Raw genomic sequence first — 26,795 nt, forward strand, 5'->3', positions numbered from 1 at the left:
AAACCACAAACTGCTTCTGTTTCTCTATCGGCTCTGTAAAGACTCACTCGCTGACAGCTGACTACCACTTTAGCGAAGATGTGTTTGCTTTAATTACGCTCTCACAACTTTTGGGAAAACTTTCACTTTCAGCTAATGACTTTCTGCTTTGACAGACCTGAGCCCTGCGCACACACACACACACACACACACTGTTTGTTTACAATTACAACAATTCATCAGAAATGTCTTTGATGGAGGCAGAGCTTTAGGTGGCATAAATGATGGATTAAATAGTTTTTATAGTTGACAGCAGGTAGATCTGCAAAAATATTTTATATATATAATTAATAATTAAATAATAAAATAATTAAACTGGTCTGTTTTTGGACAGGTGATGATCACCTGTAACCTTGTGTGGCAGCTGGACTCACAAGATCACAAAATCCCTGGATCACATGAGAATCCATCTTGCTAGGTTACAAGCTACGTTCTTGTGTCTAACCCCCAGACCAATCAGCATCCAATGAGGAACTGCTAGGTTAAACGTGTGTGCTAAAGAGGATAGCATAGATGCGGCTAGCACCAGTGACGTCAGAACTGGTGTATTTATTTCACTGAAAGAAGAGCAAAGAACGGGACTGAAGGATTTTCTTGACGGAAACGATGTTTTCTCTCTTCTCCCGACTGGCTTCAGTAAGAGTTTGACTGGATTATATGGTTCACTGATCTGATTGGCTGAAGTTCATCAGTGATAGACAGATGGTTCATCCAATCACCTGCCAGCCCTTTACCAAACAGTTTCCAACAATAACTTCCCAGATCTGTGTAACAAACCATCTGGCACATACTAAAATGCTCAATGGAGCTAACAGGAACTGGGTTCTAACTCTTTGTTATTGTTTGTCGCTACGAGCAACAGGTTTTACACACAGTGGGTTGATGCAATGTTAATCTAAAAATACTGATGACAGCAGCTTTAACCGTTAGCTAACCTCATATGAAAAAAATACTGACTATGGCAGGTGAAATAGTTGTTAATGTTACCACATTAAATTGATGGCAGGTGAGCATATATTATCCCTATATGAACCCTGTCATAATCAACAAGGTCACAAGCTGAAAGCAAAAACAACCCTGTTTGTTTTTCCGATGGTGTGTTGTTTATTTGTGATCAGATAAGTGATATAAATTGTAATGCAGCTTGAAAATTGTGTTTGTCCTCAATTGCCCTACAATAAGTGTGAATACTAAACGCTCACGTCTCAAGATTTGCCAGTACTCCTGAATTACAGAAAGAATCTTGAACATCAATTGAAGTGGTGTGTGCTGGTTCGCTGTTAAGTAAGCAAACAGGCTGCCTGATTTAGGCCACTTATGGAGGCAACACAAAATGGCACTTTTGTATTTTGTAGTGCTTATGTAGAGCAGATAGAGATACGCAAGTACAAGCGTGATAAACACAAGGAAACAATCCCGCTTTTAAATCAATGTCAGTTGACCCAGGGAGTCTACAAAATGGTACAAATGTTTTCACCGGGATTAAAATGAAGAAAACAATTTGTAGTACCTCCAGGGTTCTCTGTGAATACATGTCCCCTTCCTGCTCTGTTGGGGGTTACAATGAAAGGCCTTCCCAACAACTGTGGCCTCTTGAGGAATAAAAAGATTCTTTCATTTGATTCTACAACCCATCTCACTGTATGTGAGTCCTATTCTAAGGGCAAGGCGGATAGAGAGGGAAACACAGGCAGGGAGAAAACTGCAAAACGACAAATGAAAGAATCCCCACCTGCTTTGGGGCCATATTAAATATTAAACTCCATGTTGTGAGGTGATAATGATTCCGGATGCAACTCTTGTGCTATAATAGTACCTGCATGCAGGGAGAACAGTAGGGATGCCAAAGCTAATTAGTGCCTCCCCACAGCAAGTACTGTATGTGGCTACATAGAAACCAGCACACACCTAGGGCAGCTATGCATTTGTTATACTTTCCAAATGCCACCGTTGTTTTTTTAATGATTGTTTTTGGACTGTTCAGCTTATAGTTTGAAGGACTAGAGAAGGGGAAGGAAAACTGACAGTCAAGGCCTGGATTCAAGCTCACAATACTGCAGTTTTACAGTTGTATCAATTCAATTATGAAAATGTGACACGTTACATTTATGCAAGCACAGCAAACTAAAACAACGCAGTATTTATCTTTTATATGTTTGGCTGACCAAATAAGGTTTGATCTAACTTATAATAAAAAATGTACTCACTAAGTTAATGGTTGAGATCTGGCAACATGACAAAAAGGCATGGCAAGAGTGGTGGGACAATCAGAAAAGCAGTAAACTAATAGAGTTGGGAGTGGGAGAAGATATTTTGGGCATCCCTGGTCCCGGGAGTAAAAGTCCTATTCATTTTGACAATATAATACAAATGTAATACTCCAAAGAAGACATTAACCACAACTCTCAAGATGCATTTTGGCAAGAAACATCCATTCAAATTAAAATTCTGTTACGTGCGCCACTACCAACTGGTGGAAGCTAAAAATGATGCTGTTGAGAAAACTGACAAGCATTCACTTTTAATTCTGGTTCAACAATGGGTGAATTCTGCAACTATGGCACCAAGTTTTGTTCTGCATTGTTCTGCAACTGTCTCAACAAGGCTCGAGTTCGCTAGCGCTCTGATTCATGCCTATGACTGACCTCTTCTCCAATCCAACGGCGGCCGAGGCATATGGGTACTGTATTATTTATAGCCATGTAGCCATAATAAAGGACAAAATGTCACAGAAACAGATGAAGCGGAAATAATGACAACTGGTGGCTATACCACAAACCAGTGGTTCGTTACATTATCCAAAGGAGTCCTTTGTTTCTGTGTTAAGTAACATTAAGGATATCGTTTGAAGAAAAATTTGTAAAAATGAAAAGGGTAAACAGCATGAGGAAAAACACTTGTGGGCCCAGTGGCCCTTCTGATGTCGCAACTGTAAGAGCAAACAAAGTCAAATGGTAGAATTACCATCAAAACTGTGTTGTTTTGACCTGTGTCCTGGTTCAAATTCGACTGTCCCCTTGTAAAGTAAAAAAAAAAAACATAAGGAAAACAGCCTTTTACACTTTGATAGCCAGTATACATTAGGTAAAAAATGTATTCAAATCATATTATAAAGTTAGAAGTGGGACTACCATCTATTTGTGTATTAACTTTGTAAATAAAGGCTTCCTGTTATTAGTGGAATTGTTCTATGGACCATCTTGTATTTTTGACAACATTTTGATATTAATATGTCAAAATTCTAATAATCATCAATATGGAAATGCGACAACCTTTAAGGACATTATGGTTGTTTTTAGATGACATATCATGTGCTACGTTCTCTATCTCCATTGCATCAATTTGAGTTGAAAGGAGCAGCTGCAGGCACATCTGACTACTGACTGGAGGCCAGGCACACATCCATGTACAACACACACACATATATGCACACACATGAGCACACAAACACACTCAAAATGCTCCCATCCTATTACATAACCCTAATCTGTCAGAGAGCACCCTCTGCTTTCCACTGGGGTTTCCTCCTCTCCTCTCCTCTCCTCTCCTCCCCTCCCAGCTCTTCTCTTTCTCTGTGCAGCTGCTTCTCCTCCAACACCCTCCCTCCACTCCTCACTTTCCTCCCTCTTCAATTCCGCTGATCTACTCCTCCACTCTTCATCAGGCCAGCTCATTTTCTTCTTTTCAAATCCATGCCGTCACAGATGAACCAAGTGCTAAGGAAACTAACTCCAAACCCAATCTTAGTGTTGTTTCTTTTAGAAAGAAAAATGCACAGGCATGAATGTGGACAGTTCTGCCATCAGTGATATATAGAGTCCTACTTACAGCTGTAGGTTACTGATCCACTAGATTATATTCAGCATGTATTACTGCTTGTACATTTATCCTCGGAGCAGAGCAGAAATAAAAAACAAGCACACTTCTTAGGGATTATCTCATGAAACACTGAGCTGGGGGCAAGCGACAATATAGCATGTATAAAATATTACAGAATCTGAGCTACTGACCTCACTAAATCAACAGAGAAATATTATATAACCGCAGCATGTTGTCCTATACATTATTACTCATGTAGCTGAAAATGTTGTTGTGAATTATAAACTGGTGATGGGGTCTCTGGCGCATGCATGGCTCTTATATGTACAGTCTCTCCCCATTTGTGCTACATGTTCTGCTGGGAACATGGTCTGTGTTGTGTATAATGGTTGAGGTTTGGTTTAAAGCAATGTTGAACTTTGATTCAACCTTTTGGTTTTTGTCCACTATGTATGAAAATATTGATGACTGTGTTCAGTAGTTGCTCCGAGTTTCACAAACAGGAATGGGGGAATGTTTAAGCAAAACAAAACATATAAACAGGAACCTATACAGTAAAAAGTTTTACCCATATTCTACTGTTATGAATAGGCTGACACATGATGGGAAGATTTTTTATTAAAAAAAGGCAGTTGGTGCGCACATGCCTCTGTGTGTGTGCAGATGTCAGTTATTTCTTTGTGGCTGTAGGTCTATACTGGGTTAATCTTGTTGACCGGATGTCTTAACAACTTGACAAAAGCCCTCTTGAAGGGGAGAGTCAGTGTGTGCGGAGCTTGGATCTTCTGTGCATGTCGGGGGGGTCATGGGGATTGGAGGGAATTTGGATTATTATAAAATGCTGTAACGACACCGCCTCCATATTAAATTGATAAACTTGTCCAACAGAATCTTGATACATTTAAAACCACCTACCTGTATGTGATATGTTTGTGTTGCCACTTCTGTCCTGTTAGGGCGTACCGCCGTTTCCTGACACTGAATTTGGCTGCACCACCTATCTGGTCAGGAACACCACATCTGGGCCTCTTCATCCACCTACAGGCAAGACGAGAAGAAGGCCACCAATCAACACTGAAGGTACACGGCTCACTCTGCTATAGGTATCATCAGGAGCTTGATCTACAGTGACGACATGATGACTAGAAAACAATTCTGATCCAATGTCGCTCTTTACACTTATGAACAGGGGTCACGTAAAGCCCTCTGTGCATTTTCTATCATGACAAAAGTATTAGCAGGAGATGGACACACAACACATACATGATAATGCATGAAAGCACCACACTTTACCACAGTTTTTTTTTTAAACACTAAAACACAGCACATGCAATTCCTAATAATTACCACAATGTTAAATAAGACATATTTATTCACATGTTACACACAAAAGACGCCTCACCTTATCGTGTTATCGCTACATCAACAAAGAGAAGCAGAGGAGAGAAGAAAAAAAACAGGTGTACTGTTAGCTTATCACATTTCATTCTGTTTCAGCCCAGTGGTTGGGCAGCTGTTAGTCTGCATTCACACCACTGGCCATGTTACAGTTCAGTGGCCAATTTGAGCTCATTGCTATTTGTATCATGGATGGTATTTCAGCGTTGGCAGGGACGAATGTCAGCGAACACTGTTTTTAGTGATTTGCAGGTAAAAGGATGTCTGGTTAAGGACCCGGGGTTACAACTGGGTAAAATCTGAGCGACACAAACATGTAACTACACATACTGTATATTTCTGATTGGGTTTCATTTCTAATATATCACATAACTAAAATTTAGATTTTTATTGCAAAGTATAATTTGAATATACTTCTTATTTGTAAGCCTCAGGTGGGTTTTCCCTCTACTACATCCATGCGTATGCACAAGAGGCAACATCAGAAACACTCTTCTTGCCACTGTAGTTACAAAACAGTGACTTCTTCCTCTAAACGCATGCCATCCTTGTCTGCTTGTGGCTGCTGCATTCAGGTTTGACTGACTGTACGAGGAGCGACCCAAACGCTGTCCCCGTTCTTCCTTCTCTACCACTGAGTATTACTACTTTGACATTTTGCAGCCTTTGATCTGACAACGGAGGTGTACTCTCTCTAAACGGCCCCTTTGATCAAATTAAAACGGCCCACTTAATCCGTGTCAGGGTAACATTGTGTCTCGCAAAATGACTCTGCTCACCTTCAGAATGCCAAACAGGGGATGAAGGAGAGACCCATCTGGCATTTGTCTCCCATTTTAAAAGATGTCCGGACCACTTTGTGAATCTAATTACTAACTTTTTTTTTAATCATACCTTGTTACTTTACTGAGTTATGTTCACTCCTTTAGTAAAATATCCATCTATGCCTGAGCAATCTGTTAGGACAAATATCTGAGGAGCATGTCTGTCTTTATTTTTTGTTTTTGATATTTCAATACGTAATCAGGCTTATTAATTAGTAGCGTTGTATTGGCCGTCTGTCATTTGTTTCAAAATCTGTAAACTAAATTTCCAAAGTAACACGCCCACAACATTCGTTAATTTATCCATCCTAGTTATCAGCACGCAAGCTCATACAAGAAATAAACATTTACACTACTAAATTAAACATCACTGCTTCTTTGTACCAGCATTTAACTCCTAAAATAGGCTACATGTGCAACTGGCCACGTCTTCCTTTCTGTTCAAATTTTTATAACTCCCAGATGTTTCTTTTTGGAAGAGGAAGAGGAACCTCATCATGAACAAAGCTCAGAACTCAAAGTCCTATATTGTGGTATCTTTAAAGTGTGACTCACTCTATAGTGTTGCTGTCCAGAGTCCCTGTGACATTGAGGCCATAGCGGCGCTGCATGGCAGCGATAGCGGACTGCATGACTCGAGCAGAACGCAGCACTGACATTCTGGGGTCTGCAGAAGGGAGGTAACCATACCTCTGGAGCCATGCCTATGGACAAAAACATGCAGAGAGAAGGAAAGGTGAGACATTGTAGACAGCTGAGAGGCTGATGTCAATGCAAACACTTTAAAAACACAAGGGGTGATTGTACACCAATGATTAAAGGAATTGTTAGACATATTGGGAAATATGCAGAATTTTTCTTACAGAGAGTTAAACAAGAAGACTGATACCACTCACGTCTGCCCACATTATCTGTTAAGCCAGATGATGATTAGCATGTAATGACTGGAAGTGGAGAGGGAGAAAAGCTGGCCCAGGTAATTCCAAAGGTTACAATCCACCTTCCAACAACCTCTTGAACCTCCTGATGACTCTGGGAACTTGGGATGTCACTGTGCAAGGCCAAGAAATAGTCCAGAGCATAACTCTGGCCATCACTTTGTTTTTGTATGAATACAACAAACAAAATGTTGTTAATTAGTGAGCTTTGGAGATGCCAGCAGGCAGATTTTTACTTTTGGACAGGGCCAGGCTAGCTGTCCCCCCCCCCGTTTCCAATTTTGATGTGAAGCTAAGCTAACAAGTTAACTTTGTATTAAGTTTTCAGACACAAGAGTGGTATCTAACTCACAGCAAGAAAGCAAATGAGCATATTTCCCAAAAGGCTGAACTATTCTTTTAATACCTGCCACAGAAGTGCCCTAGAGTAAGGCACCTCTCCAACACCTGGTCCAGCAGAGCGGCTCAGGGCTAACAGTGCTAAGGTGTGAGTTCCCGTGTTGCCGGCTGTGAATTTAAAGTATTGTATTTGTGCAAAAGAAGCACTTTAAGCAGACGATATGCTCAGCTGAATTTCTGGGAATAAATTAAGATTAAAAATATTCCCTGTTCCACATGACCTAGAACATCATATAAATGTCATCAAGATATGACTTAATGTGAGTGATTCAGTGATACAAAAGTAAGAAAGACATCAGCAAATAGCAGAGTTAAAGGCACTTTTTTAAAAGATATTTTGGTAAGGAAAAGGGCAGAAGTAGAAAGAGAGAACTCCCTATACGAGTATATAGTGCAGAAAGTCATCTGTTATCATTTCATTTGGCTTGTCAGGGAAAGGCTTTGGTGTAATAGAGCTTTCAGTGTCCCTATAAAATCCTGCCAGAGGGAATCACAGCTCAGATCTTTGGACCAGGGAGAAGAGGGGGGATCGGCTGGGCTTCCCCACCGTAGAGGCTTTAGGGATTTGGACAGTCCCAGCCTCTCTGTATCCTCTCAGTCTTCATCATAAAAATGGTAAACAGATTTGCCAACTGCTGTATTTAGCAACACAAAGCCAACCAACCAATAAAAAACTAATTGTATTGTTGAAGTGGGGGGAAACAACACAATAACACTGGCCTAGAATCTCAAAGACCCAATGAACTCAAAACTGTCAGGCTGCGCATTTGCCTCAAACCTTTTTTTTTTTTTTAATTCTTCTTTCAGCAGCACTGTGCTGTGAAACCTGAGCGCTATTCTCGTACACAATGTTGTCGAGCTGTCTCAGTCATTATGGAGGCCTGCTGCTTAGGATAGCATACACACTGAGAATGAATTTCACTAAACAGGGAGCATGGTGTGAGAGTGAGTGAGGAGAATGCAAAAAAGGCAAACCATTATTCAACAATGGAACAAATGTGAGTCTACAGCTTCTGAGCCTCGTGTCAGGCTCCAAGCAGCAACAATGAGCTCTTCAGAAACACATTGGATGGGTTCTTTATAGATATTCATAAAGTGCTACACATTGGGAAACAGTAAACAATAAAAGATGGCAATCGATGTGATTTTTGGTTGTTGTGAACTACAGTTATATTGAGCTTGGGGACAATAAGTTATTGAGTAACATTTCATTTCTGACAGTGTACACATACGCCAGAAAGATGCCCAGGCGCCTGAGCACTGTGTATTTATTTGGCAATGGCAAATGGTTGACCACTGATTCCACAAAACAGATGCTTGTTAACTGTAAAAACATCAAGTTGTGGTTGTACGGGGGGATTCTGTGCCAGATTATTTCTTGCCCAGTCGTAATGTAATAAAACCACAACTTGTTGTTTTTTGGCTTTTTGTCCGATCTTAAACAAACTAAATAGTAAGTTGGTAATTTGAGTTGGTGCAGTGCTGGTAGACAGATTTTGTTACTGTTTGACAGAGCCAGGGGAGTTTCCTCCTGTTTCCAGTCTTTATGCTAAGCTATGCTAACTGGCTTCTGGCTCCAGCTTCATTCTTATTAGAACTATATGGTGTGTGGTGTCAAACTTCTCATCTAACTCTCAATTTAAGAGCTGTAACACCTCCTTAACAATATGGGACAGAGAATATATATATATATATATATATATATATTTAAAGTATTTTGGGCTTTTTATTGCCTTTATGATCGAGACAGCTGAAGATAGACAGGAAAGGGGGGCAGAGAGAAGGGATGACACGCATTAATTCCAATTAAGTGCAACCAGTCGGTGAACTTGTAGCAGGTCAGCTGCACATGAAAAAATGTAGAATTTGTCTATAGACAAGCGTACAATTAAAAATATATAGAGAGGTTTCAAGTAGGAAATTAATTCTGAATACAGTGCATACAGTATTTAATTGGGTTTAATAGGAGCGACTCTCAAGGAAACTCAACCCAATTAACTACATCCATGTGCCTGAGGTTTGTCTCCACATTCCCTATACTTAGTACCAAATTACATTAGTTTTTCTGGGAAATTTCTCAAGAAATGATTGATATCTCAATTCTACAATAACTAAATCCAATATTGAATCCTATATCACAACAAATATAACAAAATGCACTAATAAATAAATATTTTAGGTCTTTGAGGCCTCTGCTAAAAGGGATAAACAAAGAGGAACCTACAGTATCTCAGCCAGACTTCCTCTTTGTCCTATCTGTGCTGTGATTGGCACACTGACAAATCCCTGCTGCTCTGCCTACCTGCTTCCTGTCTCCTGAGGACTATAGGTAGGCACATGCACAGAACCACACTCTGCCACAAAGACTTATCATGCCCAACTCTCATCAGTGTGGCAGATGTCAAAATGTTATGCACGTGTCATGATTCTCACAGAGCTTCCTCACATGTCATTCTTTCTTCCACCTTTACATGCCTTTATGTCCTTTATTTTCCATCTTCCTCTGCTGGGTGCTCTTGTCTATTTCACTCAGAGATAATAGTGAAAATGTTATGATGTGTGTCAGGTTTTTACACTCTGGATAGACCTCTGGGGAGAGAGGTGCATGGGTGAGGTTTCCATTCAGCTGCTCAGCTACTGAAACTACAGCTCCGTAATCTGACACAGGCATGCACACACATACGCACGGGCTCGGACAAAGACACGGACACACACTCACGAAACACTTGCAAACACTCACTTGAGCGCCGACAAACGCACTAAAGCCACTGATGACACTGACAGAGAGCTCAGCCATGAAAAAAAACACGACAGAAATACTACAACCACACATGCCGCACACACACATACACCAACGCAGACAAGCAAATCTCTCCAAAACACACCCATATGCTTAGTTTTAATCTGTCATGGTGAAGTAAATTGCAATGCATGAGGTAAAATTCACAATTTTCTAAAAGTGAAAGTAAGGATTTGAAAGCATAAACTATGATTTAGGTTAGAAAGGCACAAAGGATTGATTGACCCTGTGTTAGAAACTGCCAAGTCTGGTTTGAGATGTTTTTGAGCTGCTTCCCCCACCCCCCCGAGAGTTAAAATAGTGCCATAAATACCAGCATGCAAAGCTGAAAGGCAACACGGCAAACATTACAAGTACAGAGCAGTTATTACAGACGTTCAAATTTTATTTTTAACTTTCCAAATCAGAGTCGAAAGCTTTCAGGACTTTAAAGCTCTTTCAGTTCTACAATGGTAAATTTGATTATACCTCCAGCAGCATTTACATTTTATATATTCACGCGCAATTACAGGCATGCTGAACAATCATCTTTACAGCGCCATCATAAAGCTTAATTCACTCAAATCTCATTAACCAGCGGGTATCACAAGCATCACGCACGCTGTAAGGTCTCTCCCTAGCTCTCTCCTTTCCTCTGCCGTGTCACTCTCTGCCGCCGTTCCTCTGTCTCCTAATGTCTACTTTCCCTCTTCTTGTCCTGTAATCATCTCTGTCTGTCCCTCACATCTTCTCTCCGACACTGCAGGCGACCGCACTCGGCTCTGTCTTACAACCACTGGCCCGGCGAATAACCTGCTGCTTTTGGGGTGAAACATGGAAAAAAAAAGTCTACAGTTTACACGTGGCACTGCACATTTAGCCAAAGAAAAACCCAATTGCTATGAGGCTGTTTTTCCCCTGCAGCCTTACAATACTGTACAACCTGTTTGTGTCGGCAGGGAAACACGAGCTTCAGAACATCAGATGGGTTTTGAAAACAGCAACATATAGAAACTGCATTAATGACTTATGACGGGAACGTGTGTACAGATTCAACTGGTTAGATGTTTTGAAACCCTGCTCAGAATGTAAGAAGTGTATGAAATGTATTTGCAGAATGAAAAACAGGACTATTATGTAAATGAGAAGCTGTGAAGAAAACAAGACTTGAGTTTTTTCAAGAGGTGTTGGCAGTAAGTATTAAGTGAGGCGGTGTGATGTGTTTGGGCTCCCAGACAATGCAGCCATTATCAGATACAGAGATGTATTAGAAAAGAGGGGACAGAGTAAGAGAAAGACGACACTGCTGTTAGATATGTCTGTCACTCAGACGCTGACAGGATATTGGATGGTGTGTGAGGGTGTGGGTCTGCATGCAGGAGGTGTTCAGTGTCCTAGAAGAGATGGGGAGACACAGGCAGGATGTGGAGGGTGTAAGCTGTCACACCGGTTCAGACAGCACAATAAATGAATCTAGCAGAAAAGAGCAAATTTTGCACGCTGACAGCGAGCACATCATTCTGTGTGTCTTCTTTAGCAACATTTTGCAGATTGAACAAAATGGGGCTGCTGATGCAGAGATGGATGTAGAATTCGGATATATTTCATACACACTGGGGCTTCTTGATTGTACATAATTATATGCTTAAAGGAGTATTCCAACATTTAAATATTGCACTTCAATAAAGTTGAGGGACATTTTTAACCTCATTTTAGTCCCTAGTCATGGGTCAGGTTAAGACTACAACAGCGCCGTTATGTGCTGCCTACCACAGCATTAAGCTTATTACCGCCACCGTTGTTCCATTGCGCAATGCGTTTCAGATCTTGCATTACTTCTTCCCCACAGGCCTTTGCTGAAGACCCGCCCTACCCTGTCTGCCTCCGATTGGTCAAGTCAGGAACACAGCCCGCGTCAGATATGTCGACAGGGCATCATGGGATTGACAGTGAATGGCTAACAATCCATAAGAGTAACAATAACTTTTCAACACGGAAAAATGGATAAATAAACAGAAGACATTCAGTGTTATCATTATGGTTTTATTTTTTACAAAATCTCCAAGAAGACACTGCAGTTCAAGTCTAGATTACAAAGCTGTTGAAAGTCATACGATCGCTCTGGAGCCAACATTAACCTGCACAACGTTATTGCTGCCTTTCCTGCTCCGCTTCCAGGCTGGTTTTCATTCGGGGCTAACCCCCCTCAATTTTCCAGTTCTTTGGTCTTGAGAAGCTCGAGCATTAATGATCTGACAAACTGTAACCTACACTGCACATTACCTGCCAGATCAACAACTTAATGCTAAGCTTTTCACGTTCCCGCAGCTCACTTTCTCTCACTCTCTCGACCATTGGCGGTAAACCGCCGAACCGCAGGGATGTTTTTTCTTCCGTGGTGAGAAAAAAATCCATACCGTCACAGCCCTACTTCGAGACAAAGTCCAAAACTTTTTCTTACAGACTTGTGTCTTTGTATCAGTCACATAGAAAAAAAACTCAAAACGTTGCCACAGTGGCGCTTCCAGAATCCAAATACACACCCTCATGAACCCTCAGTAGAAGTTTATAGATTACAGTTTATATTATTAGTATAGTAGTCCATCATTTCTTATATATATATATATATATATATATATATATATATATATATATATATATATATATATATATATATATTAGATATTTACAACTGCCTACAGAGCACACAACTGACTGAAGGCGTGTCTCCCACTGTTTCACTACCTCCAGGATAGTGACCAATCTTATAATCCGACAGAGAGAAGAGTAGATCCTAAAAATATGTTTTGCTGAATCAGTACCAAGCTCTTTTCTTTACCTTTCACTCTCCTATCTGTCCTTATTGCTTTCTGTTTTCTTTCTTTATCCTCCCTCTCTGCTATCGTCTTCTCTTCCTTTCTCAGTCTCTCCATTGATTCAATCTTTCTCTCCGTGAGCTATGTTTCCCGATGTTCTGCCAATGTAAGGAGTCTTGAGAGCAGGAGGCTCCAGCTCGACAGCCTCCTTATTCAATAAGACAGAAATTCCTCCCCGGCCCCTCTCTGCAAATGGATAACGAGACAGCTTGTGAGCGAAGATGGTGCTGTTCAATAGAGCTGCAATTTGGACTCCTTGTTGTTGTAATAATAATGACACAGAGTGGTAACTATAATTCATCAAGAGCTGCATTACAAGTGGTTCTCTGGGCTGACAGAGCTCACTGCAAATAGAGCAAGAGATAAAATATCAGAGGATCTAAAAACGTTACAGGGTAGAGTCATTATTTTGACATCAGATCATAACGGAGGAGAAAAGCTTCATGAATTGTTTATGAGGAGATTAAGAGCATGTTCACATCTGTAGCTCAGCTATCTGGATCAAAGCAGAAAATTACATATTTCTGCATTTTTACTCTTGCCCATTAAGAGTTGACACACTTAAACCAAAGCAAAGACATTACACTTTGGCTCATTGGGAACTTTGTCATGCAATGGGATTTCTTTTCTAGCATCTAAGCTAAGAAAGCAACAACTGGACAGGAGCATTAAAGGAATTCTTGGACATTCGGGAAACATGCTTAAACACGTGCTTGCCAAAAGTTAGACGAGAAGATTGATACCTCTCTCACGTCTTTATGGTAAATATGTAGCTATAGCAAACAGACGGTTAGCTTAGCTTAGCATAAAGACTGGAAACAGCTCACCTGTCTATGACCAAAAGTCAAAAAAACACGTCCAAATCTGCACACGTCATAACTGTAAAAACCTGTGTAAAAACAGGGTATGTGCTTGCTACTTGTTTCTAGTCACTGTGCTAAGCATCGCTAAGCTAAGCTAGGTGTCTCCTGGTGTTAATATTTAACAGACAGAGATCAGAGGGCTATGTATCTTCTCATCTAACTCTCAGCAAGACATATATTCCCAAAATGTTTTACTATTCCAAGAATGCAGCTGGATTTAACCGGTTATAGAGGACGAAAAAGAGACGCTAGAAGGAAACAGTAAAGATGACATAACCTACAGTGCGACATAATGAGGAAAAAGTAGCTGTCTTGATATCAGATGAAAATGTTTTAACGAACCAGTAATATTTCCACTCATGCATTCACCCAAACTCTAACCCACGTCATGATGCAACTGAATCAAGCCAGCCAGTTGTGAACATGTCATGAAACAAAAATAAGTCTCTCGTAATCTAATAAATATGCTGTTAGAAAAATAGTGAGTCTTCCGGAAAGAGTGGAGCGCTATAATGAGGTTAAACTTCTCCAGAAATCAAGCCGCTCTTGAAGTGCAAAGATAAGGAGTCCACCATGCCTGCCCTGATGAAGGCTAAAATGTCTGAAATGCTACAGTGCCTATTTTTGGGGTTCTCCACACTTGATTTCACTCCACTTTGAAGTAGATTTCTCTCATGCTTCTGATGCAAGAAGAGCTCACCTCACTTCTCCACACACCTCTTCACATAGGGTGCATTTCATTTTCAGCTTTGTCACACTATGAAAATAAAAACAGCTTGTGGTCTAAAATCTTGGCCCTCATATCTACTTTGTGTGTAAAGTGCATTTATACAAGCATAGCTACATAAGACCTGCCAGGCACGGAACAGTTTCTAACAGAGAGACTAAAAACCAGAATCAGACTTCGCGAAGTCAACGGTGCACATCAGGACAGCACCGTGTGAGTTACCCAGTGAAAGAGAGGGCGGAGTATTTGAGTCAGTCAGAGGCCTTGTCCTCATCCAGATGCCCCACACATGCACTGAACTGAGGTGAACCCAAAGCATTCATGTCCCCGGACCACCTCTCAACCAGCTGGCTTGGCCCGCTACCTGACGAGCAGAAGGCGGGCCAATTAGCCGATGGGTGCCATCAAAAGGCCAACCTGTAAGGCGATGGAATCACTCTATTATAGATGAGTTGTGCCTCAGGAAGCCCGGTCGGCATGGCAACGCGCTGGCAGCGTGCGGTGGCTGCTGATGTTGATGTTTCTGACCGATCAGCTGATAGGAGCGCGGCCCCCTCGGATTACAGGGACGGCTTGTGCTGCAGATCACATGTGCATTAATTGTTTATGGTGAGTTGTGGACCTGGAAGTTTAGCTTTAGTCAGAAGGTGAAGGTGGAACTTAAAGTGACTTTAAAAGTGGCTGAAATTTTAATGAGAAGCCATATGCAGTACGAAAAAAGTGTGATTTAAGTTGCAAGAAAATGACTATGGCTTTTATATGTCAGCGTCACAATCTTTAAGCAACCATAAACTGGGTCTTGTGAGAAACTTTGGCAACTGCCATCTCTGCATTTGTCTTGCTTCAGTGAAATCTCTCCATTTCTGTGACGGTACCTCGAATCACACATTATTACCCACGTTTTCCAACACTTCTCGACACTCACCCCGGATCCTGTGAAACACACCGCAGTATTGGAGGTAATTAGGCTCAGACTGCTGTACAAAATCTATTTATTTATGCTTGTGATTGGAGCAGGTTTGTCACGGAGTGTCAATGAGCTGCTCAGAGAGCAGAGTGTGTTTATAAGCTACTCAGGGAAGGTTTATAGGCAAAATGTGACACAGGAGATATACTGTACCTTGTATATTTACCAGTATTACTCAACCTTGAGTGCACATACTGTTCCTGCATGTTTATAAGAGTTTATATACATGGACTGTATATGCACATACAGTATGCATCGGGCTTACAGTTACAGCTGTTTCAGCCTCTTCTGTCTCTGAATCTGTCAAATACAAAGTAAGTACCAAGGTTTATGTATAATTATCTTCAAACTTTACTTATATGATATAATCAGACAACCAATAAGTGCAGGCTATTCTGGATCTTGTTTCCATATAAATTCTTTCATAATTCACAAGATCCATCTGTCAAAACTGAGAATGGTAACCTAAACTCCAGGATAATGTTTCGCATTAATTTAGGAGGGTATGGCGGCCCAATTATGAGCCATATGCCACTCGGTACAATTTCACAAACATCGACTGACACAGGTGCGCTGCTTCAAGTGACAGGTTGAGTGTTGGAAGGAGCTGCCTTAAAAACTGCCTGTAGGCTGCAAAGTGCCAACAGGTTCCTCTGCTCTGGGCGACTTCCTGTCAGTACTTGCCTCAGAGCCCTCCCGGTTTTCATTCTACTCATCTAATCAGTGAATGATTTCTGCTAGGATAGAAAATCAGCAGAAGACCTTGAAGTTACATAAGAAATATTACCAAGTTAAAAGTCCAGTGTGTAACATTCAGGAGGATCTATTGGTAGAAAGTGAATATTTCACATTACACTTTCTACATTTCCAAGCAAAGCAGATATGATATTAAAAAACAGTGGTTATCTGTCCAGTAACAGAGCTGGGACGGAGCAGCTGGGATTGAGCTGAGCTCTGAGCACAGGTGACTCGTGGGAACATGATCCCGGCCTCCTGGGAAAGCCTGCCGCCTCTGACCGCCCTGAATTATTCATCGCTTACACGCCGACCCACTGGCGAGAGTGCCAGGGTCGTCAAGGCAACCACAGCCTTCCTGCCCACACCAGTAACCACAAACCCACACACATAATTTAACTGCTGTACTTGAATTCATACTGTAAAATTTTTAAATTTCAAGCTATCGTCTGCACCTCGTGACCGCAGTGCTATGTGATTATTACAGAGGTCGAACAGGGCATTGCTACATATTTAGCTCCACACATACATACACACACACACACACACTCGAGAAATATGCGATGCACACCATGTTCACCATCTCCGTGGCCCCATTAGGACAAAATGTCACAAAAATGTCAACCAAAAATGTCACAGTCTGATCATACATACTGATCAGAACGGAGCCTTCTCTAGTGGATAATCTTTTGGGGTTTTTCCCAAAGCGTTTTGATGACTTAAGATGTTGGAAAATGACACACAGACTTGTCTGGATGATGACATCCGACACCAGCTGATGTCTTATAAAGTCTCTCTGCAGAGAGATCTCAATCCTTAAAGACCAAACCTTCACATGGCTGATTGATACTCAGTAATCACATATTCAAACATTGTATTACTGCACACAAACAGACTGCAACAGTTGACATGATTCACAAAATTGTGCTGAGTAAAAAAAACACACACACACACACACACACACACACACACGTCTCAGAGCGTTTCTGTCTACAGCTTAATTGACAGCCGTACATGTGACGCCCCATTGGCATCATCTAATGTTGCAGTTGTCAGTCACATTAAAGATTTAACAGCTCAGTAAGCTGTGACCAAAGATACATTTCAGAGAGAGAATGACTGCTTGTTGGCATACAGGGAGAAAGATTTGGAGCAATACATAACAATAACAAGTGGTCGCTCAGGAAAATCAGGTGTGTGATTATGAATCATTTAGGTCAGTGCAGGTGTTGTGTATTTCTCGAGGATTGGGTGAACAGACTGACACAGACACCCCAGCGTCTCAGAAATCTGCTCTCCTATCAAAGCCAAATGACGTCAAGAATGCTGTGTGTGTGTGTGTGTGTGTGTGTGAGAGTGTTTGTGTACTTGCAATCCATATGATTGCTCAGTGAGAAACGAGGGCAGAGCACACAAGTATAAATACACTCATAAATATGCCTGCAAGCACTCAGACACAGGAGGTAAGCTCATACATACAAAGTGTACTGTATGTAGGAGGAAAATATGGCTGCACAGAAACTGCAGCAACAATTTCACATCTACTTTGTTAAAGGCACCAACAGAAGAACATAACAGAATAACTATATTTTCATGTCAATACAAAGCCCAAAGCATCACCAGCTGTAAGAGCAGGTTTTACATTTGTTCAATCTGAGGCTATTGCGGACAATTGTGTAGAGTGGTTAGGCAGTTAATATAAGTACCACCATGGCGCAGGAGAGTAAGGGAACATTCAAACTTCATTAAGAGAAATTTCAAGTAAAAACACATCGCGGAACCATGCACACTGTTTGACTGCCAAGTGATTTCTGGGAAATGCAGCACAAAAACACCACGGCAGTGAACGTTTATCACCAAAAATAGCAAATCAGACCTTTCATATTGTTCTGACACAGTTTTGAAGTGCGTTCAGCTACAGCTAACCTCTCGGTTCGGTCCGGCAAAACAAATCTCTCAGTTCCTATTCTTTGGTCATCAACAGGACTGTGGTTACTTGTGGCAGAGCCGAGGGGCAACGAAGCCTCTGTCCCGTGTAAGTATGACTGGGAAGACACACACACACACACACACACACACACACACACACACACACACACACACACACACACACACACACACACTCACATTCACATTCACACCAGTTGCTTTCCATTATTCAGATGCCACTCAGAGGCCGAGCATGCCAACTGGTAACACGAGCTGTGACAGGAATGAAGCTCTACCATTCCCCACATGGTGACAACAGCACTAAGTAGTTTGCATTGGACCGGGCTGTGCTTTGGCATTAGCATAGTGCTGAAAACAGCTTCAGTAGTTACAGTGGTATGTGACTCATAATGTTGCAGGAGGGCTGAGTTATTGGGGTGAAATCAGCATCTTGATATTAATGAGAACGGTTTATTATGTCAATATAGTGTTTTTTGCGTGATATGGGAGATGGCATACTGTATAAAAGAATTAAATTGATGTTGAATCCAATGAACTCTATTCCTGCAGAGCCTCTAAAGCATACCAATTAGCACTTTTCTTTGAATCTACACTCAAACTAGAATATAAAAAAAAAAAACAAGTTGTGAGCTGAGGTTGCTGTGATTGGGTTTTTTAGAATATCACCGGGCCTGGCCAAGAAATAGTTCCAACGTATAACTCCATATAAAACCATAAGTTATTATTTTCCCATTTCTGTTTTGGTATTCGTTGAGCTTTTCGACAGACCAAAGCTAACTGTTTCTCCCCGTTTCCAGTCTCTATGCTAAGCTAGGCTAACGGGCCGATGGGCTTGAACAATGCAGTCAGTTTGAGGGCAATACCACCATTGCAAACAGGCAAATCTTACAACTGCAGCTGTTTAAGCCATAAAAACAAAACAGCACATTATAAAATTGTTACACCCACATATTTAACGTTAGATTGGATTAGATCAGCATGTTTAACATGTTGTAATCATAAGTCCCTATCTGTGTCGGTTTCACATTTATGGATAAAAGTAAATAACCGACTATTGTTTGAATTTCCACATCTGGATCACGATCAAAATCTAATCAATCGGTTTTCAACACAAGGTCTGTCCACCACATTTCATGGAAATCGGCTCAGAAATGTCTTGGTTTTCTCGCTGACAGACAGACAACAAACAGACAGGGGGACCAGATAAGATCCTTGGTGGAGTTAATAATTACAGTCGCCTGTCAGCAGAGTCTAGCCAAACCAGCTTTTATTTATTCATTCATTCATCTGAGACAGGATGTGTTAACAGATGGGAGTACACCAGAGCAACTTTGCGCTCTCTTTGTTGTGCAGCAGATTATCTCTGACTGTGCAACTTTGCTTGGTCTCTGGTGGGCATAGTGGCATGATTCAAACACTTAATGTGACTCAGAGCGAAACGCTGCACCTGATGCCTCTCTGTGAGTGTAACCAAGGCAATGTGATGCTCAGGAGGCTTTGGCGATTTCATGTTGTTGTTGTTGTTGTTGTTGTTGTTGTGTTCCTAGAGAAAGTTACTGTGCTGAGAAAAATCAGCCATGAGTCAAAATATTACAAATCCCAACAGAATTAAAAGAAGATAGACTACACAGGAACAGCTGTGAGTGATACAATGAGGACTTTATATAACCACACAAATTTTGGACACAGATGGAAAGATTTTGAATACATTGCTGTCTCACTGCAATGTTCGCAAATTCTTAAAATGTACACATTGCTCACATGGTGCCAGCAACCAAAGGTCAAACCATAGATTTTTAGCGTGAGATGAAACCCCAGCACAGGGTTAAAAGTTTCAGCAGTGCACTTGGCCTTTAAACCTCCTAAATATGATGTTGTATCTTGAACTGAAAGCCTTAAAGCACCAGTTCAAAACAACCACTTAAGACAAAATGGGAAGATGGCAGAACAGCGCTCAGGATGGCTGTGTTTGTGGCACTGAGCGGAGAAAACTCTTATGCAATATTAAATGAGATTCCATCCAAACTGTCAGGCAGTGTCAAACACAGACAGGAAAAAGAGATAAAAAAATCCATTATCTCTCTTTTAATTACTCTGTGTTATATAAAAACTAATGATACACATAACTCAAGATAGCTCGGCTGCTTGCACAGTCCACCTACAGCATGTGGCCTTACAAAGAAAGCATTAAAAATGACTGGACGGGCTGTGTCACTAGCTCGTTACTTTTTCATAGAAAATCAATATGGATTGGAACAGAAAAATAAAACTCGCAAGGAGATGAATGAAATTAACTTGTGGCTGTGCCACTGTTAATGACATTGTCTAATTTGCAGAGAAATGACTTCTTCAGGGAAGACAACCGCATAAACAAAAGCTGAGGAGCTTTTCAGAAATATTTTTTCAGCGGCAAGCACAGACTGGCAGATCTACAGTGTTAGACTGAAGTGAGGTGTTACAAGATAGTATTAATTACTGTTTTATCACGCCATGACAGGCTGTACTTTCTGTAAAATGTCATCCAGAGCAAAGAAAATTGTAAGAAAGGAGAAAATTGGCATTACAGTAAACTCCGCCAGGAAACGCGCTCTAAAGCTGCCATCCTAAAGGGTAACGTTCTCTAAAAGACTGCAGTCTGACCGGCAATTACAGGGCAGGTTTAGGTGACAGCTGTCATTTAGAGGCAATACTCAGCTCTCTCTTCATTATTACCCTCTATAACCTGTGGTAAACACACACACACACACACACAGTCATAACAAGTCCAGTAAGTGGCTCCAGTGAAACCAGTTCAACAGTCTTTCCAAAACAGATTGTTTATAACATTACAGAGAGGCACCAGTCACCCTTCCACTCGCTGTATAATGCCGTGTAAACTGCAGCATGATACTGCTGGATTGAGCTTTTCTGAAGCAGGTCACTGTTTACAAAGCTCTTACAGTTAGACACATGTCAGGATACAGCTTTGCCCTGATTTAACTGCCTCTTACGCTCAAATAAAGTTGGACCTTTGATTCTATCATACCCATTTTTACAACTCCTATGTCGCCCAATAAGTGAGCAATCTCATCTGCACTGACTAGACTATCCATAGTTGACACATATTTTCACCTGAAAGCCTCACTCTGATGAGTTTGGCAGCTTGATGCTAAAACCTTTAAAGTTTGCTCAACAGTTGTGGATAATCGGGGTAAAATGTCCGTCATACGCTCTCCAGCAGCCTGAATTGTTCTCTCACCTCTGGGACACCCAAGCCAGTGATGGCGGTTAAATTAAATGGCTCGCGTTACAGCGAAAAGACAAGAATGTTGACATGTGGAAGCTTTGACATCCAGCGGCACATGGTATCATGTCGGGACGCTGAAAACCCAGCGATCACAGTCTGATACGGAACTACTGTAACCACATGCATTCAATGCTACGTTCCCTCGGCAGGATGATCCACTGACAAGTGTGAGCACAGTGGTATCTTTACATGACGGGAGTAGCAGGAGGCTGCCATCGATACACACTCAGAACATCTTATTTTATGACATTTATACATGCAGAGATGTATTGACTGGTACTTTTTCTTTCCCTACGAAGGTTTCCCGTTTTCATACGGCTTCAACTACAACATCTCACACATTCAAAAGCCAAAAAGGATTACAGTTGATATCGCTGCTTACAAGTCACCTGGCTGCCACAGACTGGCTTCCAACAATTCTAAGATTTCTGCAAGCAGCCAGTATAAAAGAGGAAAGATCAGAGTGCCTTGACGACAGGACAGTCACATGAAAGCACGGCAGAGAAAAGCGTGGAGAAGAAATTAGATGCAAGGACTGGGGGAGGATGATAACAAGTGAAGGCAGAAGATGTGGGAGCAGGGAATGTGAAATATGACTCTGATTATGTCAGCCATAATTAATCATTCTTATACATAACGCTCGTATTTACAATATTGATTACGTCTCGCAACACAGAACAAGGCGAGATCCTATTGAAGAGCATGGTTTCTGGCCCAGGGTTTAGTTTATTTCCGTCGTTTCAGAGGAAAATAGTCGAAGTTATACGAACAGAGTACAAAGGATGAACCTTCTTTACATCTCTCAAACTTTCTCCCTCTCTCAGTCATGTGAGCCTGGACATTTTAACTGAATAACCTGTAGCATCTGGACTAAATCTGCTCCCTGCCTTTCCAAAGGGGACAGTGTGGCATGCCAAGCTTGCAAATCATGTGGAAATGTGGATGTAGGACTTAAATGACAGTACACATGCCAGGATGTTCCTGTGCGGTGTTCTGTGTGTTGTGGGCGCGAGTGTGGGCAGCCAAGTGTGAGAGACAGCGAGGGGTTGCGGTGTAACACTTTATGATAGCCTTATGCATTCAACTTTGGCTGAACAGTGGTGGATTTGCTCTGGAAATGAAGGAGGATGTAAAATACACAGATGTGCCCTTGATAAAACCCAAATTTCTCCCATTTTTCCCGACCCGAGGGAGGGGAGATTGTGTTAGTTCTGCAGGAACTTAAAAGAAAGAAATGGCAAAAAGAATAAACACTGAGTCTTTCTAAAAGGCTGACTGAGTGTTAGAGTTTATTGGCGTAACACTTGTAGTCTGGAGGCTTTTAACAATCCATTAAGTCGGGATATCAGATCAGAATACAAGCTCCCTTTGAAAAGAACCCCTTTTATTCTCAGTTAAAATCTCTTGTAGCTGCCCACATCGTTGCCTGTGAACCCATAAGATCTCTTTCTGCAGAATTAAGCCTTAGAACATGTGCTGCCTCTTGCAATAATGGCACAAGCGATACTATCTTAACTCTCCAAAAGTGGAGGTTCTCGTGTTTGGTCTTAAAATTCTCAAGTAACGGGACCCCTAAAAATCACAAAGATCTGGCCATGGACCCACTCTGAATATTTGCCCCACTGACTGAAGATTTCTGTTGACTTAGTACTGAATTACACGGGTATGTAGAGTTTATACGGGAAGATAACAGTATTAGACTAAAATTAAACTAGTCTCGTTGCCCACACTGGGGACATTTTCTATCAAATTATATCATTGTGAAATCAAGCAACTCCTTATCCTGCTTGTGACACTGCTTCTACTAAAATGTTAACCCACTTTTGAGAGCACAAACAAGCCCACATAGGGGGAAAGAGATAAGGCTATTGTGCTGTGATAAATATTCCATCTGATTTGTTCAACATGTTCTTTCAAAAAAAAAAAAAGTGGGGGGGGGAGGAAAAAAAGGGAAAGGATGGAACTACAACCAGCTGGGCATCTCACAAAGAGCCTGTTGTTGCTCAAACACCAACATGGGCAACAATGTGCCTCAAACACACTGTTCTTTTGGAAGAAGGAGGGAGAAGAAAAAAAGAAATAACGCAGACTGAAGGGAGGGAAAGTCAGTTTCTTGTTCCTTTATTGAAATGCTGTCATGTCAACAAATAACGGGTCCTTACCTCTACACTGAACGGCTGCTCCTCTCCGTTCACGGCACATAAAATCCACAGCAACAACTGCAAGCATAACGTCCCCATACAGCAGCTATTAACACATCTCCTACTGCGGACCGCCAATACAACCATAGTGAACCCCGCTGTTGTCGCTTATCGTCTCTGAGCGGTTTTATTTACAGTCGCTACAAAAACAAAACGGACAACCGGGGGATAAATCCTACACGTTTAGCAGCAACATTGCCGGTGCCTCGGTGTGTGTGTGTGTCTCTCTTGCGGTGCCGAAAAGCGGAGGAGAGGAGAGGGAAAGGTGGGGGAGAGAAGGAGCGGGTTCGTCGACCGTTCTCGCCGCTGCCTTCGCCGCGGTTTCAGGAGGAGGTTATCCCCGGGGAAAACAGTCGCTGTTAACGCCTCTTAGCAGCCTCCCGGTCCCGCAGTCCCCGGGTGAGTCCTCCGGTACTCCGACCGTTGTTCCAGGCGGACGCGTCCAGCTCGTTTTCTGCACCGCGCGGCATAGCTGCCCGTTTTCAATCGTTGTTTCCCACCGTATGCGCATGCGCGCACTGGCACGGGCGCGCCCCCCCCATCCCGCTCCTGAGCCAAATTCTCCCATAAAAACAGCCCTGACAGTTTCTGTTTGAAAATGTTTCTCATAAGACAAAGACTCGCGGTTTGTTTCAGTCAGTATATTACAGCCAACTTGTTCCTGTAAATACACACACACAAAAAAAGCACGACATTGTGTAACCCGGGAACAGTGTCAGTTTACCAGAATACAAAGACAGCTTCTGGTCATAACTGTGGAAATGAGGCTAAGGATATTGGCCCACGGTTTTCCAACATTGGGCTCCAGGTTAAGGGTTTCAGGAGAGTCCTGAATCTGGCTTACTTTGCTTATATTCATGAATTAAAAATGAGTAAAACTCAGTTGAGCCTCTGTTTGTAACAATGTTGCAACCCTGACATGTATATTCCAAACTGTGGTTGAAGCATTGTTTTAATTTAATAAAAAGCCTAAATTGCTAACCCATATGTTTCAGTAACTTGTATAAACACTGTCAGTTATATGAGAATGTAGGGTCCTCAAAGAAAGTGCTTTATCATTGTTTGTTTATATTAGTGAGGTTTATCTCTACCTTATTTCATGATGATGCTATATTGACTATTATCTTTTCATACTCTCTACCAATACACAACCTCATGTTGTCTCATTGTGCTCCTGTCTGTGTGAGTGGGTGTTATTTATTTCATAAGTCCTTCAAGGCCACAAGAGGGCGATGATAGGCTCAGTGCTTGTTTCAACCCTCAGTGTGAGCGAGTCTCCCACGGTGTCCAGAAGTCTCCTCTGTGTCACAGGCCTGTTTCCAGTAGGGGATGATGATTCCATCGACTGTCACTGCAGCTGCCGTACACTTACTGATGTAGTCAACGTTTCAAGGCCCTGCTTTTACAGGCAAAGGTGTCATCAAGGTCTCACCATTTTTATATTTCCACAGCATGCGCTTGTGATTTTATGTCTCACATATTGACATCAAAATATGTTATGTAAGTGTTGTTGCCTGGTAAAAAGAACTACACATTGTTTTGTGGCTCTCTCACAGCACACAAACAAAACCGTATCAATAAAAAGCTTTTCTCTAATCTCCTCGGATAAAAGAGAAGGGTCAGATCTAATGAGCCAGATCAATGATTTTCCACTTAGACTAACACCAAGGGATGAGGAACAAGTGTGTTTGTGTGTGTATGTGTGCCACAGGAACGTTAGGTGAGGCGCACCATTAGCCCATTGATGAAGTTTCAATTTGCACACACACACACACCTCACCAACCTCCTCTGAGGAATTCTCACCGATCACACTCAATGGAAAACTCAATTTAAAGTTTTTATCACAGTAATCTGTTCAACCCCTGTGTGACCCCAAGAGTCTTGAGTTTCTATGGGAGCTGAGTTTCAATGTTAAATGTAAACGTATGTAACCCATAACAGCACTATTAGTAACACAGTTTACGCACGTGAATTCAGTGTAAGCTACATCTAGACACAGTAAGTGAGATACACTGTCTGATACTACGGGGTTGACATGTGACACAGTTCATCACGGGTTGCAAAGGATAAAGGATGTGTTGTGGTCGGAGGTCTGCTGACTCACACAGCCATTAGTTCACACTGTGTGTAACAAGGCAGCTTGCAGATAGACTTATGAATTGTTGATTTACCTTTTGCACAGCAGAGCCCCCATTTAGAATAGCAGAGATTTATGGAACACAGAGATAGCTGATTTACCTCAGAAGTGATGAGAGAATAGACACTAAAACCAGCCTGGGACTCCCCAATAGATCATGATTTAAGTTAATGTGACAAGTTCTCATTTCTTCTCACTGGTAATGTCTTCCTCTCACTTGCTGTGTGTAAAGGTAAATGGGTTTCTTGAAACCAGTAAAATCTATGTTTACAAGTAGAATTCATTGCAGCACTCGTCCTGGCTACTTTTTTCATCACACACAACACTTGAGACGAAAACGGCTCACTCTAAGGTAACGGAAACACAACGGGGCCTTTAAGATGATATTGATGAGTTTTTTTAATTGATCATACATTGACCCATGTGTCTGACAATCTTTGTGCTCATTAGTGACGGTGGTTGCATTTAGTGGACTATTTGTTGATGAATAAGCTGCAGAAAAACTGCTGAAAGGAATCGCAGGCAGCTAAGCGATGACACAGAAGTTCTCTTTATCCTTTGGATTTAATTAATTTTACTGCACTTAGCTGTGATAAAAGTTTACAGTAATTTTGCCAGTGTGAAAGTTTGACTTCCTTTCTTTGTTCTCCTTGTGCTCATTTAGAAGTTTGTTGGCTGGTTGAATCGTTGTCTCATCCCGACTTCCTCTCTCCTTTCCTACTTCTCTCGCTCTCATCGCCTCTATTCCTCTCCTCATCTTAATGATTTCCTCTCTCACTCGATAATCCTGAATGCCCTTTTTGAAAGGTTCTGGCCCTTTCCAACTGGTCCTCCCACCAGCGTAGAGCTTTGCCAG

The 26,795-nt window shown here is 41.6% G+C and overlaps 1 protein-coding gene across 2 annotated transcripts in view; it reads right to left on the reverse strand.

Moving 5' to 3' along the window:
* Window positions 1–24,301, reverse strand: part of LOC127369575 (matrix metalloproteinase-16) — a 70,783-nt gene extending 46,482 nt beyond the window's left edge. The window contains exons 1-4 of one of the 2 annotated variants that reach the window (XM_051411069.1): window positions 23,763–24,301; window positions 6,636–6,784; window positions 5,261–5,275; window positions 4,774–4,896 (exon numbers count right to left, since the gene is read on the reverse strand). In XM_051411069.1, the coding sequence (XP_051267029.1) occupies window positions 4,774–4,896; window positions 5,261–5,275; window positions 6,636–6,784; window positions 23,763–23,888 (413 nt within the window). In that variant the 5' untranslated portion in view covers window positions 23,889–24,301. The remainder of the gene's footprint in view (window positions 1–4,773; window positions 4,897–5,260; window positions 5,276–6,635; window positions 6,785–23,762) is intronic. The other variant, XM_051411070.1, reaches the window with a different exon arrangement.
* Between the last annotated feature and the right edge of the window lie 2,494 nt (window positions 24,302–26,795).

Source organism: Dicentrarchus labrax, unplaced genomic scaffold, assembly GCF_905237075.1.
Source record: "Dicentrarchus labrax unplaced genomic scaffold, dlabrax2021, whole genome shotgun sequence".
NCBI classification, from domain to species: domain Eukaryota; kingdom Metazoa; phylum Chordata; class Actinopteri; family Moronidae; genus Dicentrarchus; species Dicentrarchus labrax.